The 22,129-nt window shown below is 56.4% G+C and overlaps 2 protein-coding genes across 2 annotated transcripts in view; one reads left to right on the forward strand and one right to left on the reverse strand.

Moving 5' to 3' along the window:
• The window catches only part of OAZ2 (ornithine decarboxylase antizyme 2), an 18,290-nt gene extending 6,831 nt beyond the window's left edge, over positions 1-11,459 (forward strand). The window contains 6 exon segments of the mRNA XM_026043955.1: positions 1,754-1,875; positions 2,942-3,073; positions 3,075-3,155; positions 7,741-7,916; positions 9,516-9,601; positions 10,919-11,459. Of these exon segments, the coding sequence (XP_025899740.1) occupies positions 1,754-1,875; positions 2,942-3,073; positions 3,075-3,155; positions 7,741-7,916; positions 9,516-9,601; positions 10,919-11,052 (731 nt within the window). The 3' untranslated portion in view covers positions 11,053-11,459.
• A 4,242-nt stretch (positions 11,460-15,701) lies between these two features.
• Positions 15,702-22,129, reverse strand: part of ZNF609 (zinc finger protein 609) — a 47,259-nt gene continuing 40,831 nt past the window's right edge. The window contains exons 3-9 of the mRNA XM_026043946.1: positions 20,954-21,041; positions 18,113-20,462; positions 17,467-17,833; positions 16,976-17,151; positions 16,621-16,837; positions 16,287-16,365; positions 15,702-16,028 (exon numbers count right to left, since the gene is read on the reverse strand). Of these exons, the coding sequence (XP_025899731.1) occupies positions 16,292-16,365; positions 16,621-16,837; positions 16,976-17,151; positions 17,467-17,833; positions 18,113-20,462; positions 20,954-21,041 (3,272 nt within the window). The 3' untranslated portion in view covers positions 15,702-16,028; positions 16,287-16,291. The remainder of the gene's footprint in view (positions 16,029-16,286; positions 16,366-16,620; positions 16,838-16,975; positions 17,152-17,466; positions 17,834-18,112; positions 20,463-20,953; positions 21,042-22,129) is intronic.

A 22,129-nucleotide genomic window follows, 5' to 3' on the forward strand; every position in this document is an offset into this window, starting at 1 on the left:
GGCCAGAGCAACGCCCGTTACCGCGGTGTCCCCCAGCGCGGCCCCCGTCCGCGTTAGGTGCTGAGGGGGCTTCTTTGGTGTGTGGGGAGCCGCCTCGCCGGGATCGGAGCCCCTTTCGCTCCCCAGCACTCGGCGCCAGGCGGGTTTCCCAGCCCTTGGCAGGAAAGCGGCTCCCAAGCGTCCGTGAGGAAAAGACCCCGTTATTTCTTTTGCTGGCAGGTTGGCTTCCAGCAGCCGTGGACTTGCTCCCTGCTATTTCCCAGCAGTGTTTTTGTTTTTGTCCCTCCCCCCGCGACTGAGCAGATTATCTCTCCTCTGCGCCTTCCGCGTTCGCGCGCTCCAAAAGCCTCGGTTCCCGAGCCGCTCTTGATGCGTGTAGATAAGAGCCCTGAAAATGGGTGTCCGAGGGCCTCATTTCTTGGCCACGGTGTCCGGAGCAGAGACATGAGCTGAGCTGTGCCCCGTGGGTTACAGCATCCCGGTTACTCCTCTCGTCAAGACCTTCTTGCCTGGCTTGCTGTGTAGTAGCTTCTTCTGTGCTGTGTTCAGCTGCTTCTCCAGAGCCTGTTTGAAAAAGGAGGAGAAAAGAAAGAAGAAAAGGGAAAAAATAATCTTGGGGAGCTTGTAGGTCTGCCTACCTTGAGTGTTCAGAGAAGTGTGAGGAAAACTCTAGCTTTCCGAACCCGAAGTTAGGGATTATAAGCAGCCCTGGAGCTCCAAGTGTGCAGCACCTGTAGGTATCCTGGAAAGTGGCTGGATCAAGCTCAGAACTGCTGACTTGGCCCTTTCTTGGGGCAGGAGACGGAGCTGGAGATGTCAGAGTTTTGCAGGGGGAAGTTGCACCAGCCGGAGCTGGACAAGACGTTTGTGCTTGGGAAATCCTTTAGCTAAAGGATCCCTTAGGGGATTTCAGCTCATTTTGTTTTCAGCGGAGCTGCCCAGCCGAAGGGAAGCAGCACCTGGGAAGAGGGTAGAAGCCGGAGCAGACGGGAACACAGCCCTAAATTTAAGGAATCGCTGGATCTCCCAGCTCAGAGCGGTGACCACTCCCATGCACGGCAAGGGATGGTTGGGAGCTGGACTTGGATGAAGTTCTCTCTAGTCCTGCTGCCAGTGTGTACTGGAGGAAGCAAAAGCCTTTCCGATTTGCCTTTTTTGTGTTGCCCGATGGTGCTTCCCCTGCGGAAGCCCAGGGCGCTGGTTCAGTCCCCCTGGGCGTCTGACAGTGCCGTTCTGTGGGAGAGCAGAGGTTCTGTACGAGTCTGGGCAGGCTGGGAGAGCGGCAGAGCCCCGGCGCTGCAGCCAGGGTCGAGCTCGAGCTTGTGGTTGAAGGGCTCTTGTGTTTTGACTTCTGCATGTGCCAGAGGAAGGAAAACCGGGAAGCGCCTTGATCTGCTTTGCATGAAAACTACTCTTTTTTTTTTTTTTTTTTTTTTTTTTTTTCCCCACAACTACACTTCATTATCCAGCTTGCTGCCTCGGCCACAAGTTGGAGAGCGCTATCAATAGCACATTGTTGCCTGGGGGGGGGACGAGGGAGGAGGGCAGGGAATCACAAAGCTGCCAACAGCTTTCTGGGGGTGGGGACCTGCACAGCAAAGTGCTTTGTCATCCTCTCGCCGCTGCCCAACGCACACTGGCCCATTGATACCCCGGCCGGCGGGAGGAAGGACTGTATTAACACGAAACCCAGGGCGTCTGCCCGTGATGCCTTCGGTGCCGCTGCCTCCTGGCCTCTCCTACTGTGTTTAAGGCAGTGTTTCCTACGAGCAGAGCCTGCTGAAGAACATCGGGTCAACCTGGAGGAGGAAGAACGTGGAGGAAGGCTATTGTGCTTTGCACAGAGAGTTCATTGCCGTGCAAGCCAAGATCATAGTATTTAAGTGGCCCGCCTGGGTTTTAATTGCGTCAAAGGGTATTTTTTTGGCGAGGTAAACATTTCGGTGGTTCATTTGCAGACCATGTTCCAGCATACTGGAAGAGGAGGTTCAAATGATTCGGATAGTGTGACTCAGTGCTTAATTTTTTGAGACTTAAGGCTGTGTAGCTCGTGGAGGGGGCAGAAAAAGGGGGAGGACTGGAGCGCGAACCTTCGTCTTGGAGACAACATGCCTGAAAAGGTTTCAGGCAGACAGTAAGTTGTGGGGACTTCCGTGGAGGCTGTCCCTTATAGTCTTGTTCCTCCCTCACTCTGCTTATGAATAAACCTCGCATTCCCCTTGATTTTTCCTTCTGGAATAATTGGTGCTTACTCAGCTTTGCACTGGTGTGTAACTGCAATAGCAGCCATGGGGGCAAAAAAAAAAGGCTGTTTTCTTTGCCTTGCTTTTGCAGGTTTGTTAGGGGAATGCTGCTGCTACACTGTCCTGCAGTGAAGTGGTTTTGTGGGGCTGATAAAAGAAGCAGTGCTCTGGAAGTAAAGTAATAACCCATGAGATCTAAGCAAACTACCAAGCTACTAGGGACATACTTGTTGTTTTCTTGTGTAAAGTCCTTAAAAGTAGATGTTGGGGCAAAGTCTGTGGAGTGAACTCGCGAGATGCGGGCTAGGGCTGAAGGATGGTGTCCGCTGTTTCGTTTGCCTGGGAAAATGTCAGTTCGGATGTGACCAGCCCTTTTGGCTCCTCCTCATTTTGAAAACGTGAAACTTAAACCTCCTCCCTCTGGATCCTGTTGATCTATTTGTAGATATTTGTCTATAGAAAATGCGTGCTCATCTGGTCATGCGTTTCCAGCCATCTGTGCTGGCAGCCCTCCAGGTGTCCCTTATTAGCATGGGGTTGCTCAGCACTCTATTAATTCTCCCCTACAAAGCCCTCTGTTTCAAACAAAACACAATCGATTTTTGACACAACGGCGCTTGGGCTCCAAGTGTTTTTTCCAGGTGCTGCAAAGCTTGGTGGCCAGAAGGAGCGGGAAGACAAATGCTTTGGAGTTGTAGCATCAGAAACGTGAGCCTGCTAATGTAACCTTGTGCTCTCTCTCTTTTTCTTGCAGTAGTATTTTACCTTTGAGTAACTGTCCCCAGCTGCAGTGCTGCAGGCACATTGTTCCCGGGCCTCTGTGGTGCTCCTGATGCCCCTCACCCACTGTCGAAGATCCCCGGTGGGCGAGGGGGTAGCAGGGATCCTTCTCTTTCAGCTCTGATATATAAGGTGAGAACAATTTTAATACCTAGAGTCATCACCTGTGGGTGTACTACAGCCATATTTGCTTCCTTACAGCCATATTTGCTTCCTTTTACAGTCCGGTGGGGATAAACACAAGCTATTCCAAAGTAATTGATGGGGAAATTTGACTTTTTGTCTAAAGATCATCTGTCTGTGGGGGAACAAGAGACTGTTTCTCAAAGGTCTGCAGAGGAGGTAGCTTAAATCTATTGAGAAGCTTGCAAATTTGCCTGTTGAGACAGAAATGTTGTCATAGGTGTTAGACTTGATTTTTAATTATGCTGTGGGAGGCATCCAGACTTTAAATGATAAAAAGATGCAGGCCTTTTCAGGTCACAGTTATGAAAGTCTCCTCCTGCAGTTCTTGTCCGATACTGCTTTTTCCTGCTCTCAGAGTTTTCTTCAGGGCCAGCTCAGTGAATTTTTAGCCTGTACCTAACCTGCTTTACCTTGTGATTACAATATGCGGTTATATAAATGCCAATTTCTCTGCTCTGTGTAGCCTCTTAACACTTGCAGGATTAAAAAAAAAAAAAAAATCATTACATCATCTTAGTGCTACTGCGCTGCATCTTTCGAGGGACAGCAAAACAGCACAGGTTGTCCTTGCTGGACAAGGGAGAGATGGAAGTAGCTTCACGGCAGGCTTCAGCACTTACCACTGTATCCCTTTAGGATGGGAGGGAATGAGGAATAGAGGAGACTCTGACTTTAAAATCTAGCTTGCAAGAGCTAAGGAGCGTCGTATACACCCCGGACAAGACTGAGCAGGAAACAGGTTCGATGTGGAGGAGACACTGCTGGAAAGAATTGTGGTTTGGAGGCTCGGAAGCAGCTGCCTTCATGCTGTGCCCTTCCATTAGCACAGGAGCTGCTGGCAGGGTGCGCGGGCAGGGACTGCTGCCTGTGGAGGAGGCATCTGCAGAGGCATCCCAGGAGCAGGAATGTGGAGTTTATTGCTGACAGGACCTGGTTCGCTACCAGAGGCTGTGAGAGAATTGGCCCCTTCACAAACCTAGCTTGTTTCATTGGGGCGTTTGTGGTGCAAGGAGTTAAAGCCCTAACCTTGGACAGAGATTACAGAGACTTTCTCTGAGAGCCTGGGACTCCCTTTGAGGCTGCAGCTCGGGTTAGCGGTGCTGCAGTTACAGCCAGCTGGGGCTTTTCACACAGCGTGTTTCAGTATGACCTGGAAAGACGGCTAGACCCAAAAACTTAAGTATTTTCCCACTATATGAGCTGTTCTAGCTCAAGAGATGACCCCTGTGTATAAGCCCGCCTCCTCCAGAGCATGCAGCACCCTCCTTGTATCCTACAACATTATAAACGAAGCAGTTGGGGCTTCCTGTGGCTCTTGTTCTGTCGTGTGATACAAGACTCAATGCACAGCCCTTTGTCGAGGGCACTTTATTGCAGAACTGGGAATGAAACTGTGGTCAGAGCTGGTGCTGCACAGCCAGCCCGGGCTTTGACCTGAAGTACGTGCTCTGGCCAGCAAGCTTGGCACGCGCCGCACCTGCGGGCTCCTGCCAGCACTCGCCTGCCTACACGGGGTTCGAGAGTCGCTTGGCTGCAGTGGATCATAACATCCTTCCTCCTGCCGCTGCCAACGGGTAGGGACGTCCCTACTGTCTTCCTCGGGACACTTGAGGAATCTCAATCGGAAAATCTTGTGTGCGCTGCATTGTTACTGAGCGTGGAGGCAGGTCCTTGAGGCTTATATTGAGAGAAATGGAGCCCGAGGCTGGAGAGCTGATGGTTTAGGCAGAAATGAATAAAAGAGCCTGGTGAGTGTTTCTGGCTCTCGAGAGCATGGCAGGGGGGGACTGTGCAGGGGTGAACTAAAACCGAGCATTTGTTGCACAAATAGGATTTTGCTTTGAGCGTGTTCCAAAGAATTCTGGGCTGCTGAATCACAGGAACAGCTTCTCTTCTCAGGATCTCGCTCGCTCTATTTTAACAGAAATAATAATAAAAAAAAAAACCGAGCTGCCGAAGATAGGCAGTGTAAACTTAATTCCCAAAGAACTGGGAGAACTGGTTCTGTTAATCCAGGCAGTTATGCTGTTTTTTGAAGAGAAGGCTATTGCGCTAGGGTTGGTTTTTGGAAGTGAAAGCCTCGCTAGCTTTGGGTGCATGCGAAAGCCTCTGGAAGCCTGTAACTGTTGGTGACAGAGGGGTGAGCTAGAAGACATGGAAAGCTTTTCCCCTCTTGATTCAGCCTTCTGCCAGTCCTTGCGCACGGATGCGCGTCTGCCTCCCCCTCCACTGTGTCAATCCCAGCCTGCTCCTCCCGGCTTCCTAGCTCTGTTTTTTCTTCTTGTGAAGTGTAAGAAAAGAAACATCTGTGAGCTCTTGCTTGAGAGGGGAAGATCTCTTCTGAAATGGAGACCTTCTCAGCACCCTAAAACAAATGTGAAAGGGTCCTCTAAAATCACCAGTAAGAGATGTGTATAAGCCCCCCTCTTTTTTGGTTTGGTTGGTTGGTTTGTTTTTAATATTCTGCGCACTCAGACACGACTGTTATCACTGGCTCAGTTCTGGCCTTATTGGCCACAATCTGATTATTTTTTTTTTTTAAACCTCTCCTCAAGCAGTGGCAGCTAAGGGCCATAGTGCAGTTGGCCTAAAACTGTAATAAATCCCGACAGCAGCCACAGCCATGAGAACTCCTGTCAAACTCGGTGAATAAGCTTGTTTCCCATAGTGTATTCATCCTAATGAAGTGTAAACCTTTCTTTTTTTCAGCAAGGCTATGCTAAGCTTTGTGGGCTTTAAACACAGCTTCACGTGCACAAGCCACCAAGCCAGTTAGTTCCCAGTTTACACGACGAGTTACTTTCTCTCCAATTAAAGTAATTAATGGCTCCTTTCTTGTCACCGGTAAGACAAAAGGGGCTTATTTTAGTACATGTGATGATAATTAAAATACAGGATGCAGACTTGAGAGCCTAGAAGTGTTTTGGCTGAACCATTGGTCTTTCAGTGGTGCTTGTACCTCAGTAGTTTAAAACACCTCAAAGCAACTGTCTGCTTCAGAGAGCAGCAATACTGAGGAGCATCTCCCCACTGATGAGAGTGTATTTGCACCCATATCTTACGGTTGTGAGGAGAAACATTTTATGACAGGATGAACTTAGTGTCCCCTGCAGTTGCTATGTTCATATGGGATATTAAGGACTGTCTTTTTCATTGGTGCTTTTGGCACCCCCAAACAGGATTTCCTTATTTCACTGCCAATTGTCTACAAAAATTGCCAGGAGAAGGAATGGAGCTTAACCACCAAACTCGCCTTGACGAATGGCTAAGCAGGGCTCAGAGGGGAACAACGCGCCTGCCGTTTTAGTCAGGGCAGTGTCAGAACAGGGTGTTTGTGCTTGTGGGCTCTGGAAAAGACCTAGTTGCAGCCCTCGAATCTGTGCAGCTTCAGCCAATTCTGCATTCTGTGCTGTGTGTTTTCCTCCCTCCTATCAGGAGGCAAAACATTTGCTGTAGCAGTTGGTGGTAAAATCGAGGAAAGCAATTTGTGGTCATCTCTGAAAGAGCGTGTGGGGAAAGGGAGGGGAAATGCAGCAGAATGGGTCATGCTATAGTGGCGGCAGATACTGTTCCAACTTGCTGGTTGCAGTTGTTTTCTTTGAAGGGTAGTTCATGAACTGCTTCACAAAGATGTGGCTGAGACTTGTGGTGAATGAATGGACTTTCACTAGCCAGAAGTCTAATATCATGTCAGTGTGCAAAATTGCATTCCCTTGGACTGGAAAAACATGACTGAAAATCACTCTGAGGGTTCATTACTCATTGCGGCGTGTCCTGGAGCCAAAGAAAGGGCAAAGGAAAAGTTTAATGATCTTCTCAGACTTTAACACCATTTTCGTTTGCATTTGGATCTCTTTAACTATACTCCCCTAGCTGTTAGGATTTTACTTTGTCACTCTTTCTTTCCCTATGTTAGGCCAGAATAAAGACAAAGCCTTCTGGAAAATGCAAGTAGCTCAAAGAACTGTAGTTCAGGCCACAAGGCTGATCCCAGCTTTTCAGCAAGGGCTTTCCATTGGAAAGGCCTTGGAAAATCTCTTTGCGTGTGCACACAGGCACAGGCTCTTGATGCCTTTTGGTCTGCAATGGGACAGCATGGTGCTCCTGACTCCTCCCAGCTCCTGGCACTTCATAAACCTTAATGAAGGGCAGCTTTTAGAATTGGCTTGGACACTTGCTTCAAAACAAAAGTGTGTTTGGTTTACAAGCCTACCTGAGTGGAGCTGGGAACCCTAAATATGTTGTTTGATTATTATAAAAAAATATATAAGGCTCAGAGCACAGTGGGAAAAACACTCTTTGACCTGTTTTGTACCTAATACATTTAAGGACATTAAATGCACGTTTTAAGGCCCATTTTAAGGTTCACATTTCTGAACGGGTTGCTGTAAAATCTTTTGGTCCCAGGCTTGCAGGCCTAAGGTGACCTGGTGCTGAAGGGCACTGAAATGCTAGAGCCTAATTCACCAAAAAGAAAAAATTGGTTTTGTCTTGTTTTTGCTTTTCTCCCTGTCTTCTCCGCGACATGCAGGACGAGAAGATCACTGTTAACCAAGATGTCCCAGTGCACGAAGGGAAGCCTCATATTGTCCACTTCCAGTACAAGGTCACGGAGGTGAAGACCTCCTCCTGGGATGCGGTGCTCTCTAATCAGAGCCTCTTTGTGGAAATCCCGGATGGATTATTAGCCGATGGAAGCAAAGAAGGGTAAGTCCAGCATCTCAGAGCCGTGTCCACAGCTCCTCCTCCTCCTCTTGTTTCTCCATATACCTTTTTTCCCTTAGATGATCCTTTAAGACAGGCTGCTGTTTCCAGACTGTTTTCTTAAGCTAATGAGGAAGAAGTGCTGAATGAGTGGGGCGATTCTTTGCATGCTTTGGTGTGCAGAACCTACAAGCCCTTCTCCGGTTTTGTTCTACCGGCTGTTTGGCAAAGCTCTTTGGCAAGTATATATTTTTTCCCCTCTCTTTCAGGGGGAAGCCTCATTATATTGATGTGCTCCTTCTCATCAGTAGGTGGATCTGCTCTTGGACCACCGCCACGCGGGCTTTTGGCTGTGCCAGAGCCTGCTTTTTCTCTCTTGGCAGAAGACGATAGTGTTTTGTCCAGACAGCTCTGCTCAGAGAAGTTTGTGTAAATGCAGCTTCCAGAGCAGTTCCTTCCTGCCAAATGCCTTGCCAGAAATCCCTGCTGGCAGGGAACACGGTCGTATGGATGTGGCTTCAGCAGAGTTCGATGCAGAGCTCGCCGAGGTCCTTCTGAACGCTGAAATAAACTTCATGGCGTTACATGACACAAGCCAATTATGTCAAAATCTCCCTGGAAACCTTCAGCGAGCGCCCGTGTTGCCGCTGTCTCGCCCTTGTCTCATTTGATTCCGAATCCATCAACGTTTTGTAGGCTTTCTGCCGTCAGCCCACAAATCCCCTAGCTGTCCCAATGCCTGTTCTCCTAGGAGCAGATCCTCCCGGGAGGATATTTACCCTCTCCATGTCATCATGACTTCAAGTATATTATGAGCTTATTTTTAGCTGGGCAAAACAGCCTAGTAGAGGCTATAATTAAAATAGTTCATTATCATATTAACCAAATCCTTGCAAATTTAATCTCCCTCGGTGCATGCCCGTCTCGCTGACTGCTGTTTAATCAGATCTCGATTGAAGTCCTGCTTGTCGCGGCTGTAGCGGCGCACAGCAAAAATGCCACAAGGGCAGGGGTGGCAGGGGCAGCTGAGCCCGGCGCTCGCACAGGGGCTGGGGCAGCTCTGCTGCTGTGAAGGGCTGGCAGAAACACCCCTGCTGGCACAGAAGCCTGGATTCGTGGGGTGGCTTTTAGCTGTGCAGTGTCCCCAGGCCACTCTGCCTGTGCTCGCGCTCCTTCAGTGCTGTTTTTCTTTTCTGCCTCGCACTAGCCCTCTGTTTCACAAGATACAAAGCGCGCAGAGCCCTTAGGGTGTGTGTGTGACCGCGGGATGGAGCCTGGCCCCAAAAGAGCTGCGGTCTTTAGCTGCCCAGGCGCACCAAGAAGCGCCCGCCTCGCGGGCTGGGTGTCCGTGCGTGCCGGCACGCGGGCGCCCGGGGACGCGGCCGCGCTCCGCGTCTCTGCCAGGACAGCTCCGTTCCGCAGCGCTGCAGCGCGAGGCAGGAAGCCCATTGTTTCAGCAGCCATTGTTTCTGTAAGATGGGATTTGTGTCTGTAAACAAGGAATCTTTCTGTCTTAAACATCCCGACGGTTGAGAGTGGCCAGGGGCTTCCTTAGGACAGGACTTCCTGTAGCTGATGTTCTTTTGTCTTCCTCCTTGGCAGGCTATCAGCACTGCTGGAATTTGCTGAAGAAAAAATGAAAGTAAACTACGTCTTTATTTGCTTCAGAAAAAGCAGAGAAGACAGAGGTGAGAGCTCCTACTGTGAGTTTTTTCTCCCTTGAACTAAAGTGACACTACTAAACGTGTCCCAACATCTGGTAAACTCAAGACAGGGCTTCACAGCAAGCGTCCTATTGCACTCATTGTGTGGCATGCCTAATTTCTATTCGTTTTTCCCCTTACACATTAGAAAATGTTCCCCAAAGAAGAAATAACGTATCCACATAAATAACTTACCCACATTATCCACAACTTATCTGTATGTGGATAGTTCCCGTGGGACTAAGGGAAAGAGAATATTTAGTTTCTCCAGCTGGACTTTGCTGTCCTGCAGTTCATCTCCCCTGAGAAAAGCTGTTCTTGGGTAATTGGCCAGAAATCCATTAATATTCCTTAGGTAAGGGGTGAGCGTATCCTTTTGGCATCAGGCTTGTGTGATTTGGAAGGGGAGACCGGGGAGAGGTGACGACCCGGGAACTAAACTGTTCTAACTCATTGCTCTGATGCTCATCTGCTTTCTTTAAAAAGATCCTCCAGCACTTTTGCCCTTCCTAGACTTACAGGTAATCCTGACTATAAATGCCAGTGGCTTAAGGGGGCTGCATTAGTAACTAAAGATAGATGTGGTGGATGAGTGATTAGAGGATGGAAGTTTGAGGAGATTTGTGGCAAGGTACCAAGCTACAGAGGTGTCACTTTACTGTGTGCAGGCCAGTCATCAAGTGATGGCCGTGGTGGGAGGAACTCAAACCTTAATTCTGATTTTCCTCTACTGCTTCATGAGCAGCACTGTCTTGTCCTCAGCTGGAGCAGTGCTTTTGGAACTAAGTTGCACTGCACCTTGTTACACCCCACATTATGGTATTGAGGATGGCCTTCGGATGGAGAAAAAGCACTTGTGAATAGGAGCTCATCCACATGACACCTCAGTGCTCTGAGCGTGAGCGTTGGTGGGTGCTGTGAGGATTGGATATTGTTCCAGAGAAACTCACGTTGGTCATAGAGGAGCGACAACTTAGCAACGAGGGGCCGAGCATCCGGTCAATGTGTAACAGGTCCTGTCTTGGTTGGATGAGTTGGAGCTTCTGGATTATGAACATGGAGCAATCTCATCCTCTTTAGAGGTTAAAATCCCCTTGACACCTAGAAGCAACCCCAAAGAGTGAGGCAGGAGATGGGATGTCTAGAGGAATGTTGGGTTACATGGTTTCTTTGGGCAGTCCAGGAAGTTCTGGACATGCTGCTGGCTCACAGGCACGTTTAATGTCCTTGTACTTGGAGGTTAATGACTTTGAGGGTAAAGAGCAACGTTCCCGATGGTAACGGTTTCCTTCTCTTTGGTAGCTCCGCTCCTGAAGACATTCAGCTTCTTGGGCTTTGAAATCGTGAGGCCTGGACACCCTTCTGTCCCGTCGCGACCAGACGTGATGTTCATGGTGTACCCCCTGGATCAGAACTCTTCCTCTGATGAAGAATAGCTGCCGCGGGGGACTTCAGGTGGAGCTGGAGATGCTTTGGAGGGCAGAGAGGGTTACCTCCCCTTCCCTGAGGAAGGGGAAAGCAAGCTTCTGTCGGACTGAAACTGCATTTCTCATTGTTAGATTGGCCTGTGTATCCTCCGAGTTGACTATCTCATTGAAATGTGTTGCCTAGAGAACTATATATACACACATGTAATCACCAAATAGTAAACGGAAGATGTTTATGAACTGGCATAGGAGCTCTTTCCGTGCAGCGTGTGGTGTGGTAGCCTAGGGGCGCGGGGCAGCGCCGGGAAGCGCAGCGGTAGGCGCAGCATCAACTCCTTGACTTCTCTACATCAGTGTTGGCTCTTCCCTCATCACCTGGCGTGTGGTGTGCGCTCATCTGACCGACTACCTTTTTCTTTTTCTTTTTTTTTTTTTAATTTTCACTCAGACTCTTAAGTGCAAGGCATGTTGGGGGCGTTGGGCGCACGGAGGAGACGTGCTCGAGTTAACTTTTAACACTACACCAAAGCCCCAGCGCGTCTCTGCTCCGGGGTAACCGATGCTGTATAACTGGTTTATTATTATTATTATTACTCTTTTTTAAAAGAACTTTCTTGCTCTTCCAGCTTTTGTTGAAGCAGTCTTACTCTGTTCCATGTTACCACTGCACTATCACAGCATTCAATAAAAGGGGCATTTGGATGAACTTCACACAGCTGGGGCTGCTCATTTTAAAAGGAAAGGAGCCTTTTTTGGCTTCCCTTCATGCTGCAATGGGTCTCCACTTGCAGAGGGGCAGCTGAGTGTCCCTGGAAGACCCCTTCATGTGGGGGTCGGTCCTGGCTAAGCAGTTAGGATGGTTTTGATGGTCCATGGAGCCTAAAAATCTCTCCCGTTCAGCCTCTTCCCGAGGCCCCGTAAGGAGCAGCTCCTTGGCTGCTGTCGCACCTCTCTGTTCCTCTGCGCCTTTCCAAAGGGATCTCATCCCACAGAGCTGACAGTTGTATCCAAGCCAGGGGCATGGAGTGGGAACAGAGGCCACATGTACGGATTGTGGGAAGCTTCTCCCGACCCTGGGATCTCCCAGAGGGGACTGTAGGGATAGGATGGGATGGGGGTGTTGCTCGCTGTAGCTCACGTCTCCCCTGCTAATGCTGGCGAGTGAGGCCGTGCTCTTGTCTGCGTGTAACCTGGCTGGCTTTCGGCGAAGGCCCCGGAGAAGCGCGTGTTTACAAACCGCGTGCCAGGGACCAGTCGTGAGCTCTCCTCCTGGCCTGGCTGCTTGGCCTGGCATTGTCCTCGCGTGCTTCGTGCCGCTCTCCGGGCAAGGCGTTGGTTAAAAGCTGCCGAGGAGCCAGTCCATAAAGGCCACGCGTGGTGCGTTCCATCTGCGGGGAGAGGTGGGGCCGGGAGGCCGAGTCTGTGTGAATAAATCCTGCTTGAAGTTTGTGTCTCTCTCTCCTCTTTCCCTCCAGCAGAATGAACGCGGCGCAGAGCAGGGACATGAGGAGGACGTGCACAGCCCCGGGGCCAAAGGGGCTGTTCTGCCCCGGCCTCCCAGGCTGAGTGGCTCAGCCCCCTCCAGTGTCCAATTCTCAGCCAAGGAGGGCTTTAACGCTTGTTTTCTGCTCCTGCCACCTCTGTCCTTTGGGGCCGAAGCTGTGAACTAGGCTAAGAGGAGCTGCCTAAAACTGCAGGCCGAGTTGTAGCGCTGGGAGCGGCTCTGCCCGGGCCGCGCTGGGGCTCCGTGCCGGGGCTGGCTCCGCAGCGAGGCCCCTTCCGTCCTTGCAGTGCAAGTGGCAGCGTCCCACCGTGTTCCCTTGTCACAGAGCACTCGTGTCCCTCTAGCATTCCCGCCGTGGAGGGGTGAGAGAACCAGCAGGGCTCCTGCCCTGGGTTTGCTGGGGCCTCCCCAGGCCCTTCCGCAGGCTTGGGGCTCTTGTCCTGCCGTGGGGTCTCCTTTCCTGCCTCGCGCTGGGCTCAGTGGCAGGGCTGCTGAATAAAGTGCGTGTGCTCCTCTGCTAGCAACCAGCTGCTGTGGTGGGCGTCCCGCTGTGTCAAAGCGCAGGGACTTCCCTGGATCGCACCCTCAGCTCGGGGAGTGCACCCAAGTGTCCTCAGCAGGGTTCAGAGCACCCGGGCTGCCTTGCGCAGCTGGGCAGGAGCGGCTTTGTGGGGCCCCAGCACAGGCGGTGGGAGCTGCTGGGATCAGGATGGGGGCAGGGGAGGTGATGGGGTCCCACGGGTGCTCTCGGAGAGGTGGGTGGCACTGCAGGGACCTGCCCCCGCCTTGCAGGGGGACAATGTGGGCCAGGGGCACCAGCGCAACGGCCGGAGCTGCTCTGTGCCCCAGCCCGTCCCCTCACGTAATTTGTGCCTGTTAAAACCTTAATTACTCCAGTTCCCTCTCGGCCACTGATCTTTCCACCCTTAACCGCTTATCCCTTTAACTGCATTTCCAGGGCTTTAAACAGCCGCGCAGGGCCCCAGCAGCAGGTCAGGGAGAGGTGCCCGTGAGAGCGGCGACCGGCTCCTCGGAGGAAAAATCCATGGACGCCTCCGCAGCCCAGGCGCCGAGGGGTCGGGCGGGAGAAGCATCCCAGCCACGAGGAGCGGGCTGCGGCCGCGCGCGCGCCCGGGCTGTCCCCGCGCCGGGGCGCGGGGTGCAGCTGCTGGGGGGCGGCTGGAGGAGCGGCGTGAGGGAGAGCAGCGACAGGAAGAAAACGCCACCCTCGCAGGTTTGTGATTGTCTCTTAAAAAGATTTATTCTCTCTCCTTGCCCAAACGTACAAAGGCAAGAAGAGTACAGTTTGTATATATATATATTTATATATATATATATATAAAAAAAAAACAAGGAACTCGGTATTAATGTACACTTTACAGAAGGGGAAGATTCAGGAAGACTCAAATGAAACCCAACACAGCAACTCCAATGGAAACAAGAGCTATGAACAGCAACGCTTGGTGTCCCACAGGCCTCGCGCTCACGGGGCCGGCGGCGCCTGGGGACGGGCGCGGGGCTCGGCCCGTGTTTGGGGTCGGGATCCCATGGGGACATGGTGGGCAGGGCATTGGGGGGAAATTGGGTGAATTTCAAACCTATTTGGTTTAACCCGTGGTGACGCTAACCCCTAAAGGACGGAGCTGCTGAGGCCACAGTGCCGGTTGCTCCTCTGGGCTTGCAGGACCCAGTTCCCCCCACTGCCCCCTGCGGCCACCTCAGCTCTGAGACCTCCTCCTCCTCCTCCTCCTCCCCAAAGAGAGGCAGAGCTGGAGCCCCGGCCTGCTGCCCAGGAGCAGCCCAGGATGGAGGTGGGAACAGCCTTAAGGAGGCCTTGGTAGGTGCCTGGGAAGGCGCTGCGGCTGCGAGGGGCCGGTCCCCAGGCTGCTCTCCACGCGGCCCTGTCCCGCGCGAGGCCGGGGAGGGGACCAAGGCCAAGGCGAGCGCAGAGGCCTCGAGCAGAGCGGGCCGGGCCCCGCCTGACAGGGCACGGAGAGGGGACATAGGGATGAGGGGGAAGAAAAAACAAAACCCGAAACCAACAGCTTTCAAACGATTGCTTTTTACAGTATGTACAGAGCCCAGCGGGCAGCGCGTGCCGGTACAGCGTCCCGGGGGCCGGGTGTGACACACACTCACACGAGAGCGACCGCTGCGGCCCCACGGCAGCCCCCATCGTGGCCGGGCCCGCGCGTCCTGCCGCGCTCCCCGGCCCGAGGGGACGAGCCGGCCGCAGGGACGGGGCAGCTGCTCCAGCCCCGAGTAAGAGCAGCCCGGTAGCCCCAGAGGGGGACATGGGGGCCGGTCAGGAATGGGGTGTGTGGTGTCGTTCCCCCCCAGCACCGAGGACCCGCTGCCCGTGAGGCTCCGCATGCCCCAGGGTGCCAGCGCCTCGCTGGGCTCTGCCCCCGGCCCACGCGAGGCTGCTGCGAAGCAGAGGGCGGACGTGCCAGGGAGCCCAGCGGGATGACGCGATCCCGGAGCCGGCGGGGACAGAGCCTGGGGAAGGAGCTTCCGCGGGCTCGGCCCGTACGGGAGGGCTGACGGGCACAGCCCGCGGCGGGCCCGGCTCCGCCGCACCCGTCCCGGCGCTGGGCCGGAGCTGCCCAGCGCATCCAAACGGCCCCGCCAGCCGGCCCGGAGGAGAAGCCGCCACAGCCGGGCCAAGAGCAGCTCCCCGGCCCGGCCTCCTGCAAAGCCAGAGGACACGGCAGGGGAGAGCGGCGGGACACAGGGGCTGCCCTCGATGGCCGCGGGCCCTCAGGCCTGGTACAGGGGCAGCCTGAGGATTCGGGATGGCTACGAGGCCACGCGAGCTCACGGGCACCGCTCGACCTGCTGCGCGCGTCTCTGCCCACATCAGCGCCCATCGACGCGCCCCACGGCGCCGGCTGCCCCGTCGGCACCAGCGTCTCCGGCACCCACCTTGGCTCCGCGCGGCCGCACCACGACGACGACGAGCAGCCACGAGGCTCTTTCCTGACACGGCGCCTCTGCTCGCGGCTCCAAGCTGGCACTTCGACCCTAGCGAGGAGTGCCCGGGAGGCGGGAGGCAGCGCCCGGCCTGCACCGCCTGCCACCCCCAAGTCCCAGGATGCTCCGACCTGTCGCGAAGCAGCGGCTCACAGAGACATGGTGGCGGGGACGGGGGGGGACCTCAAAGCCATCAAGAAACCTCAGTGCTTCCGTTTCCTCTTCATGTGCACCAGGCAGGCGGTTCTCTTCCCTCCCGAGCGCCGGTGCCCAGTAGAATAAATATTTCTGTAGGTACCAGCTTGCCCGCTCACCAGAGGGAGGGATGCAGAGGGGGGCTTCGGTGTGTGTCCGACAGGGGAGAAGACAGAGTCTGCCTCAGATTACGGCAGGAACGTCAAGCAGAACAATTAACACCATTCAACTGATGTCTAAAGGAGTCTCCAGCGCGTCCTCATGTGAGCCAGTCACATGTCTCGTACAGCCCGGGCATCCCAGCGCTCACGTCCTGCGGAGAGCCCAGGGCAGAGTCAGCTGCGGCAGCCGGGAGCCCCCGCCGCGAGGCCCGGGGCCGTCGGCAACCGGCGGGCACAGGGCCGCGCTCCACAGGTGGCCTCCAGAGGCTGGGTGAGCACAAGCTCTGCTCTCGGGGCTGCTCTTCGGCCTCCAGACAGCGCCGGAGCCTCCCTGTTGGGCCGCGGGTGCCCACCCCAAGCAGCTGGAGCGCTGTGCGCGCGCGCAGCCGCGCCGGTGCCGCGGGCCTTACCGGTCTCACCTCCGGGGCGGTGGGTATAGGGAGGGAGCGGAGCCCTGCTGGCTGGCAACGATGGCTGTGGAGGAGAGACCTGCGGGGAGAAGCAACGTCAGGAGCTGGGCCCTGAGCTTGGCCACTGGCCTTGCGCTTGGGGCACCTGCACATCCAGATCAAATCCATCCTGAGCTCCAAGGGGAGCTGAAAGGCGCTGGATATGGCCAAAGTGGTGCTCACGTTACATGCTCCCTGGTGGACCCAGCCAGCCCCACTCATGGCTTCTGCAGCAGCCATGTCCCTGGAAGCCCTGTGACCCTGTCCCCAGCGCGGGGCTGGATTCGGCTCCTACCTGTTGCATAGGGCAGGTTGTACTGCGCCGGCAGCAGCGAGTACCCGAGGTGGTGGTGGTGGTGGTGCGTGGAGAGCAGGCGCTGAGAGGGCGACGTGCGGGGCCGGTCCGCGCTCCGTTCCCCACCTCCTGCTCCGCCGACGCTGCTGCAGCTGCCGCCGCCCCCCACCACCCCGCAGCCGCCGCGGTCCCGCTCCTGAGGCGCCTTCTCGCTTATCTGGGGAGCAGAAAGCGGGCGCGCGGTGAGCAAAGCTGGTTTCGCATGGACACCTCGAGATGCAGGGGAAGCCTGCAGGGCCCATAGGAGCCCAGGGACCTCCCTGAGGCCGCTGCATGGAGCCGGCCTGACCCTCACCGTGGGCGACTTGCTCTTGTAGTGGCTGGCGTGCTGCTGCAGGATGTCCAGGGCCTTGGACTCCGAGCTGGATTTACAGCTCACGCTGGGACTGGCTCGGGACTTGTCGCTGTCATCGCTCCCGGACGCCTTGCTCCCGTACGGGGAGAAGGAGTAGCTGGAAGGCAGGTAGGATCCTGCGAGGAGGAAAGGGGGCAGTCAGAGCATGGGGAGCAAGCTCATTTGTCACCCGCCGCCTCTTTGGGCTGCGTGGCAGGAACACGCAGCTCTGCCGCCCCGCGCGGAGCTACAAAGACGTGTGAGCCACCCAGGTGCAGCCACAACCCTCCTTCTGCCCTCGGGACCCTCCCCTGCCCAACCCCGAGCCATGAAGACGGTGGCACCTCTGCCCCACAGCTGTCCCCTGCGCCAGCAGGATGGCCAGGACACAAGCACAGCCTAGGAAGGGCTGGCCCAGAGAGCAGTCCCTGAGGAGGGGGTGGCTCTCCTACCTGGGTAATTCTGCATCATGACCGTGGGCATGGCCCGGTAGCTGGGGTGGTTGGGGTCGTACGACTGGCTGTAGGAGTAGCCGTGCATGTAGGGGATGTAGGACTGATGCTGCGTGAGGGGTGAAGACACGGGGACATGGACACTGGGCCGGGGGTCCTTCCCCACCATGCGAGCCTCCTCGGTGGGGGTCAGTTTGCACTCGGAGCTGGTGCTCTCCTTCCCGTCCTCCTTGGACATAGCCTCTTTGCTTCGACTTCTTTCTTCCTTCAACTTCCGATCCCTCTCCTCTTTCCACCGCTCATCCTCTGTCTTGATGTCCGAGTACTTTGCGGGGTAAACGTAGGTCCACATCCGGGGCTCCGCTTCCTGCGAGAACCAGGGAACTGTCAGCGCAGCTGCCTCCCCCGCCCCGCATGCCCTAAAGCCACAAAACTTTGGGAAGAAGCCAGTGCACCCATCTCCCTTCCCCACCCTTCCTCCTGGAGCGGCCCATCACCTCCACTGCACCCCAGCACCATCCTTCCCGAGTGGCAACCTCACAGGGTGACATCCTGGCGGGAATGAGCTCCCCCAGAGAGGGGCTGCCTACACGACACGGCAGGAAGGGCCCCGCGCCCGAGCTGGCGGGCACCGTGCGGGCATTACCTGTCTGTACCAGAGCACAGGGTCCACCTCTGCTTGCCGGCCACACTCAGAGCCTGCCTTGGTCTCGCCGCTCTCCTTCCCGAGGTGACTCGCCTCGCTCAGCTTCACCTTGAGTCCTTCGGCCACCTGGCTGCCCGAGAGCTTCGACGAGTCCTCCAGCTTGGGGATGATCACCGATTTAGCCATGTCCCCCCCTCCTTGCTCCTTGGCCTTGCTCAGCCCTGACTTGACGAGGTCCGTGAGGCTCGGCGCCTTGGTAAGCGTCGGGGGCATGGGCGGCTTTTGCTTCCACTCCTCTTTGAGAGCCGCCTCCCTCTCCTTAAGGCCCAGCTCCGCTTTCTTCTCCAGCCCTCGCTGCTGCTGCTGCTGCTCCAGGCTCTGCCGCTGCTTCTGCTGCTCCTCGTACTGCTGCCGGTAGGCAGGGTTGGTGCTCAGCAGGTGCGCGTGGTAGCCCTGCTCGTTGTAGCCGTAGGGGGGCACGTAGGCATACTGGTTGTAGTAGAGGGACTGCATGTACATGTTGGGACGCTGCTGGATGACCGAGGGCTGCTGGCTGGAGCTGCCCAGCTCTGTTTTCTTCTCTTCGCAGCCCTCGCTCTTCACCTTCACCTCGGGGCTCTCCTGCTCCTCATCCTTCTTCAGCTTCACGGCCTGCGTCTCGGCCTGGCTGCTGGGGTTCAGGGGCCCCGGGCTCGCCTGGGGGTAGCCAGGGGAATAGTAGGTTTCAAAGCCCTGGTAGTAGGGGGACTCTTTGCTCTGGGGCTGCGGGGGGAAGAGAGCTTTCTTCGCACCTTCCTTGACCAGCTGCTCCGGATCTTTTGCCTTCATGCCCTCCAGCTTGCCCTCCCCGTCCTCACCGGCGTCGGAGATGTCCGAGTAAGCGGGGCTGTTGGTTTTCACCGAGCTCGCTTCGGCGCCGTTCTGCGTCACGACGTGCAGCGGCGTCATGGGCTGCGCAGGGTTGGCGCTTTCCAGCCTGCTGGCTCCGCCGATGGAAGGGCTCGGAGCGTTGTCCGTGAAGCTGTAGATTTTATCTGCCTCGGCCTTGATGCTGGCGAGCCGGCTCTGGTGCGGGTCGGATGAGCCGTTCAACAGTCCCTCGCCTTTCGTCCCCAGGTCACTGGATTCGCCCCGGAAAGGGCTCTTACCTTCTTCCGCTCTGCAGGCTTTCCCGGGAGTCAGAGGGTTTTCTGCTTCCTTGGGCTCCTTCTTCTTCTTGTCCTTTTTCTTCTTCTCCTTGGAAGGGGTCAGGGCGGGGTTGACTGCGAAGGGTTCGCCCATCACTGTGGGCTTTGGCTGGATGGGCTTGAGCTGAGGGCTGCTGGGCATGGTCTGCACCACAGTGGTGGTGAGGCCTGCGGAGGAACCGGGGCTGGCTGCGGTGAACGTGGCCGTCTGGAAGGTGTAAATCGGCTGCGGGGGGATGGCTGGGGCGATGGGTCTGGCAGACTTCAAGCTTTTGGAGGGCATCTTCTCTGGCTTAGCAGTCGATGCCTTCTTGGACTTGTCCTTATCAACGCACCTCTTCTCCAGCGAGTCAAAGCCATCGTTGCTCGTCTCATCAGCCACCGAGGGACCATCCTCAGAGCCGTCATTGGACAGAGCACCGGGGTCGGTGTCTCCCTCCCCGCCCAGCTTCTTCTTGCAGGGGACCTTGGCGCTGAACTTGCTGGACGGGGAGGGACTGTGGGGCTCCATCAGGCGGACCTTGGGGGTGGCCGAGCGAGCTGGCGAGAGCGAGCCCTTCTGTGAGGCGGCCGCGCCGTTGCAGCTGCCCAGGTCCGAGTGCAGGGAGGGCTCCTCGCCGTACTCGCTGTCCACGTCCGCCTCCAGCTTGCTGTCGTCGTCCGTGTGCGCGTGCGCCTGGTGGTACTTGAGCCCGTTGATGTGCTTGTACTTCTTGTTACAGTTGGGGTGGGGGCAGTCGATGAGGATGGGAGAGGGGCAATTTCGGTCCAGGGCAGCCGGCTCCACCTTCACCGTAGCCGGGGGCACCGCTGCCGAGCCCATGGAATTAGTGCGGATGCGTTTGCTGCCCTTCGAGTCCTCCGAGCTGGAGTTCAGCTCCATGTCCGAGAGGGGCTTGCTCTTCCGCTTGGTCACAGACGAGGGACTGGCCTTCACGTCCTCGGTGCTGCCGCTGGGAGGCGTGCGGTGGTCCGAGGAGTTCTGGCTGCCGCGGCGCCCTTTGCTGTTGGCTCCCGCCCGGGTCTTGCTGCTGTTGCTGGTCCCTTTGCTGTCCGAGGCGGCGGCGGCCTCGCTCACGGGCGTGTTGCTGTTGGGGCGCACGCGCTTGCCGCGGCCCCGGCCGTTGCGCATCTCGAGGTCGCTGGTGGGAGAGTCGCAGAACCTGCGGGGACAAGCAGCGCGTGTCGAGCGGCGTGCCAGCCGCGCCGGCCCTGCGGGAGGAGGCCCCTTCCTGCCCCGGGGCTCTGCAGTGGGTCTTGGCGCTCCCAGGCCCACAAGAGGCCCCTGTCAACCCCCTGGACCACCACAGAAGGGGCTGAGAGGAATCAGGGGCCTCAGACAGCAAAGGCCCAGCTGGCTTCCATCTCCAGAGAGGCAAGAAGCCAGGGGCGAAGCCAGGACGGGCAGGGAGATGTTGGGATCCTATGGCAGCAGCCCCGGGCCAGGAACACGGTGCTGGGGGACCAGCACGAGGTGGCCAGAGGAGCAGCAGCTCCCAGGGCAAGGAGCAGAGCTGGGTGCTGGGTGACATGAGACCCAGCAGGGCTGCGGTTCCCCTCCTCGCCCGGGCAAAGTGGGGCACGATAGGGGTGCACCAGCGTGAGCGGGTGCTGAGGGAGCCCAAGGTCCCGCCGGGCGCCGCCGCGCACTCACCGGGGAGGTGCCCAGTCGTGCTGCGTGCAGTCCAGCAGCGTCCCCACGTACGTCTTGTTCCTCCAAGTCACGTTGACCACCAGCATCCCTGCATGGGGAGGAGATGGGAACACATGTAGGAGCGACGCGGAGCCCTCGGCAAAGCTGTGAGATCCACGGGAGAGCTGCAAACGCCCTGGGCAGGGCTGCGAGCCCTGCGGGTCTCGGGGCCGTCGGAGGGGACGGCTTTGCCCACTAGATGGCAAGCTCTGCCCAGCATCGCCGCACAGCCCGACCGCCCCGGCCTCCACGGACCCCCAGGGGTGCACAGCACCGTTGGAGGAGCGCCCAGCCTCGGGGAGAACCCTTGTCTGCTGCTCACTCCGTCCGCCAAGAGCCATCACGAGACCCCATCCCATGTTGGCAGCTCCCTGTGCCTGGAAAAACGGGCAGCTAGGGACACATCTCCTGCGCGTCCTGTGAGGCCAGGCCCCGATGGGGCCCACCCTGGCAATGCCAATCTCAAGGACTTCAGGAAGCAAAGAGAGGGCAGAAGCTGAAGGTGGCCCTGCCAGGGACGCAAACCTGGGTGATCTTGCTCCAGGACCAGCCAGCCGCATCTCGCGGCCTCCCTTCGCAGGGCGCCAGGGCAGACCCGGCTTGCTCCCCTCCGAGCCCGCCCAGCGCCAGCACCTTCCCGGGTCTCCGGTGGCCAGCGGGCTGCAAGTGCTTCCATAAGAAAGCAATTACACTCAATAATCTCAGGCCATTAGCCGGGTGAACTCAAGTGGATATTTCCTCCCAGCGATGGACTGCTCTGATTACTGCATAACTAATTTGACCGGGAGCAGAGTCCATCGCGCCGAGTGCATTTATCTGAGCAAGGTAAAACTTGGGAGATAGAAATCTCATTTCCAAGGGCAGACGAGTGCAGCTAGGCAGACCGCGGCGCAGCCTCGCAAGAAGATGGATGGGGCCGAGGGAGCCCGGAACAGCTGTGCCTGGAGCACGTTTGTAAATCCCGATGCGTGTCCCCGGCGGTGCCGTGCCAGCAGCCAGCTGCGGGCTTCGCTGACATGAAATATGGAGTCACGAGACGCCCACGGAGCTGAGGCCCAGGCGGCTGCGCTCGCCCTGCAAGAGGAGCAGGGCAGGAAAGGCTCCACCAAGGAAGCACCGGGGGGAAATGGGTGGCGC

The sequence above is a fragment of the Nothoprocta perdicaria genome, unplaced genomic scaffold (genome assembly GCF_003342845.1).
Source record: "Nothoprocta perdicaria isolate Ctin4 unplaced genomic scaffold, notPer1 scaffold_342, whole genome shotgun sequence".
Taxonomy (NCBI): Eukaryota; Metazoa; Chordata; class Aves; order Tinamiformes; family Tinamidae; genus Nothoprocta; species Nothoprocta perdicaria.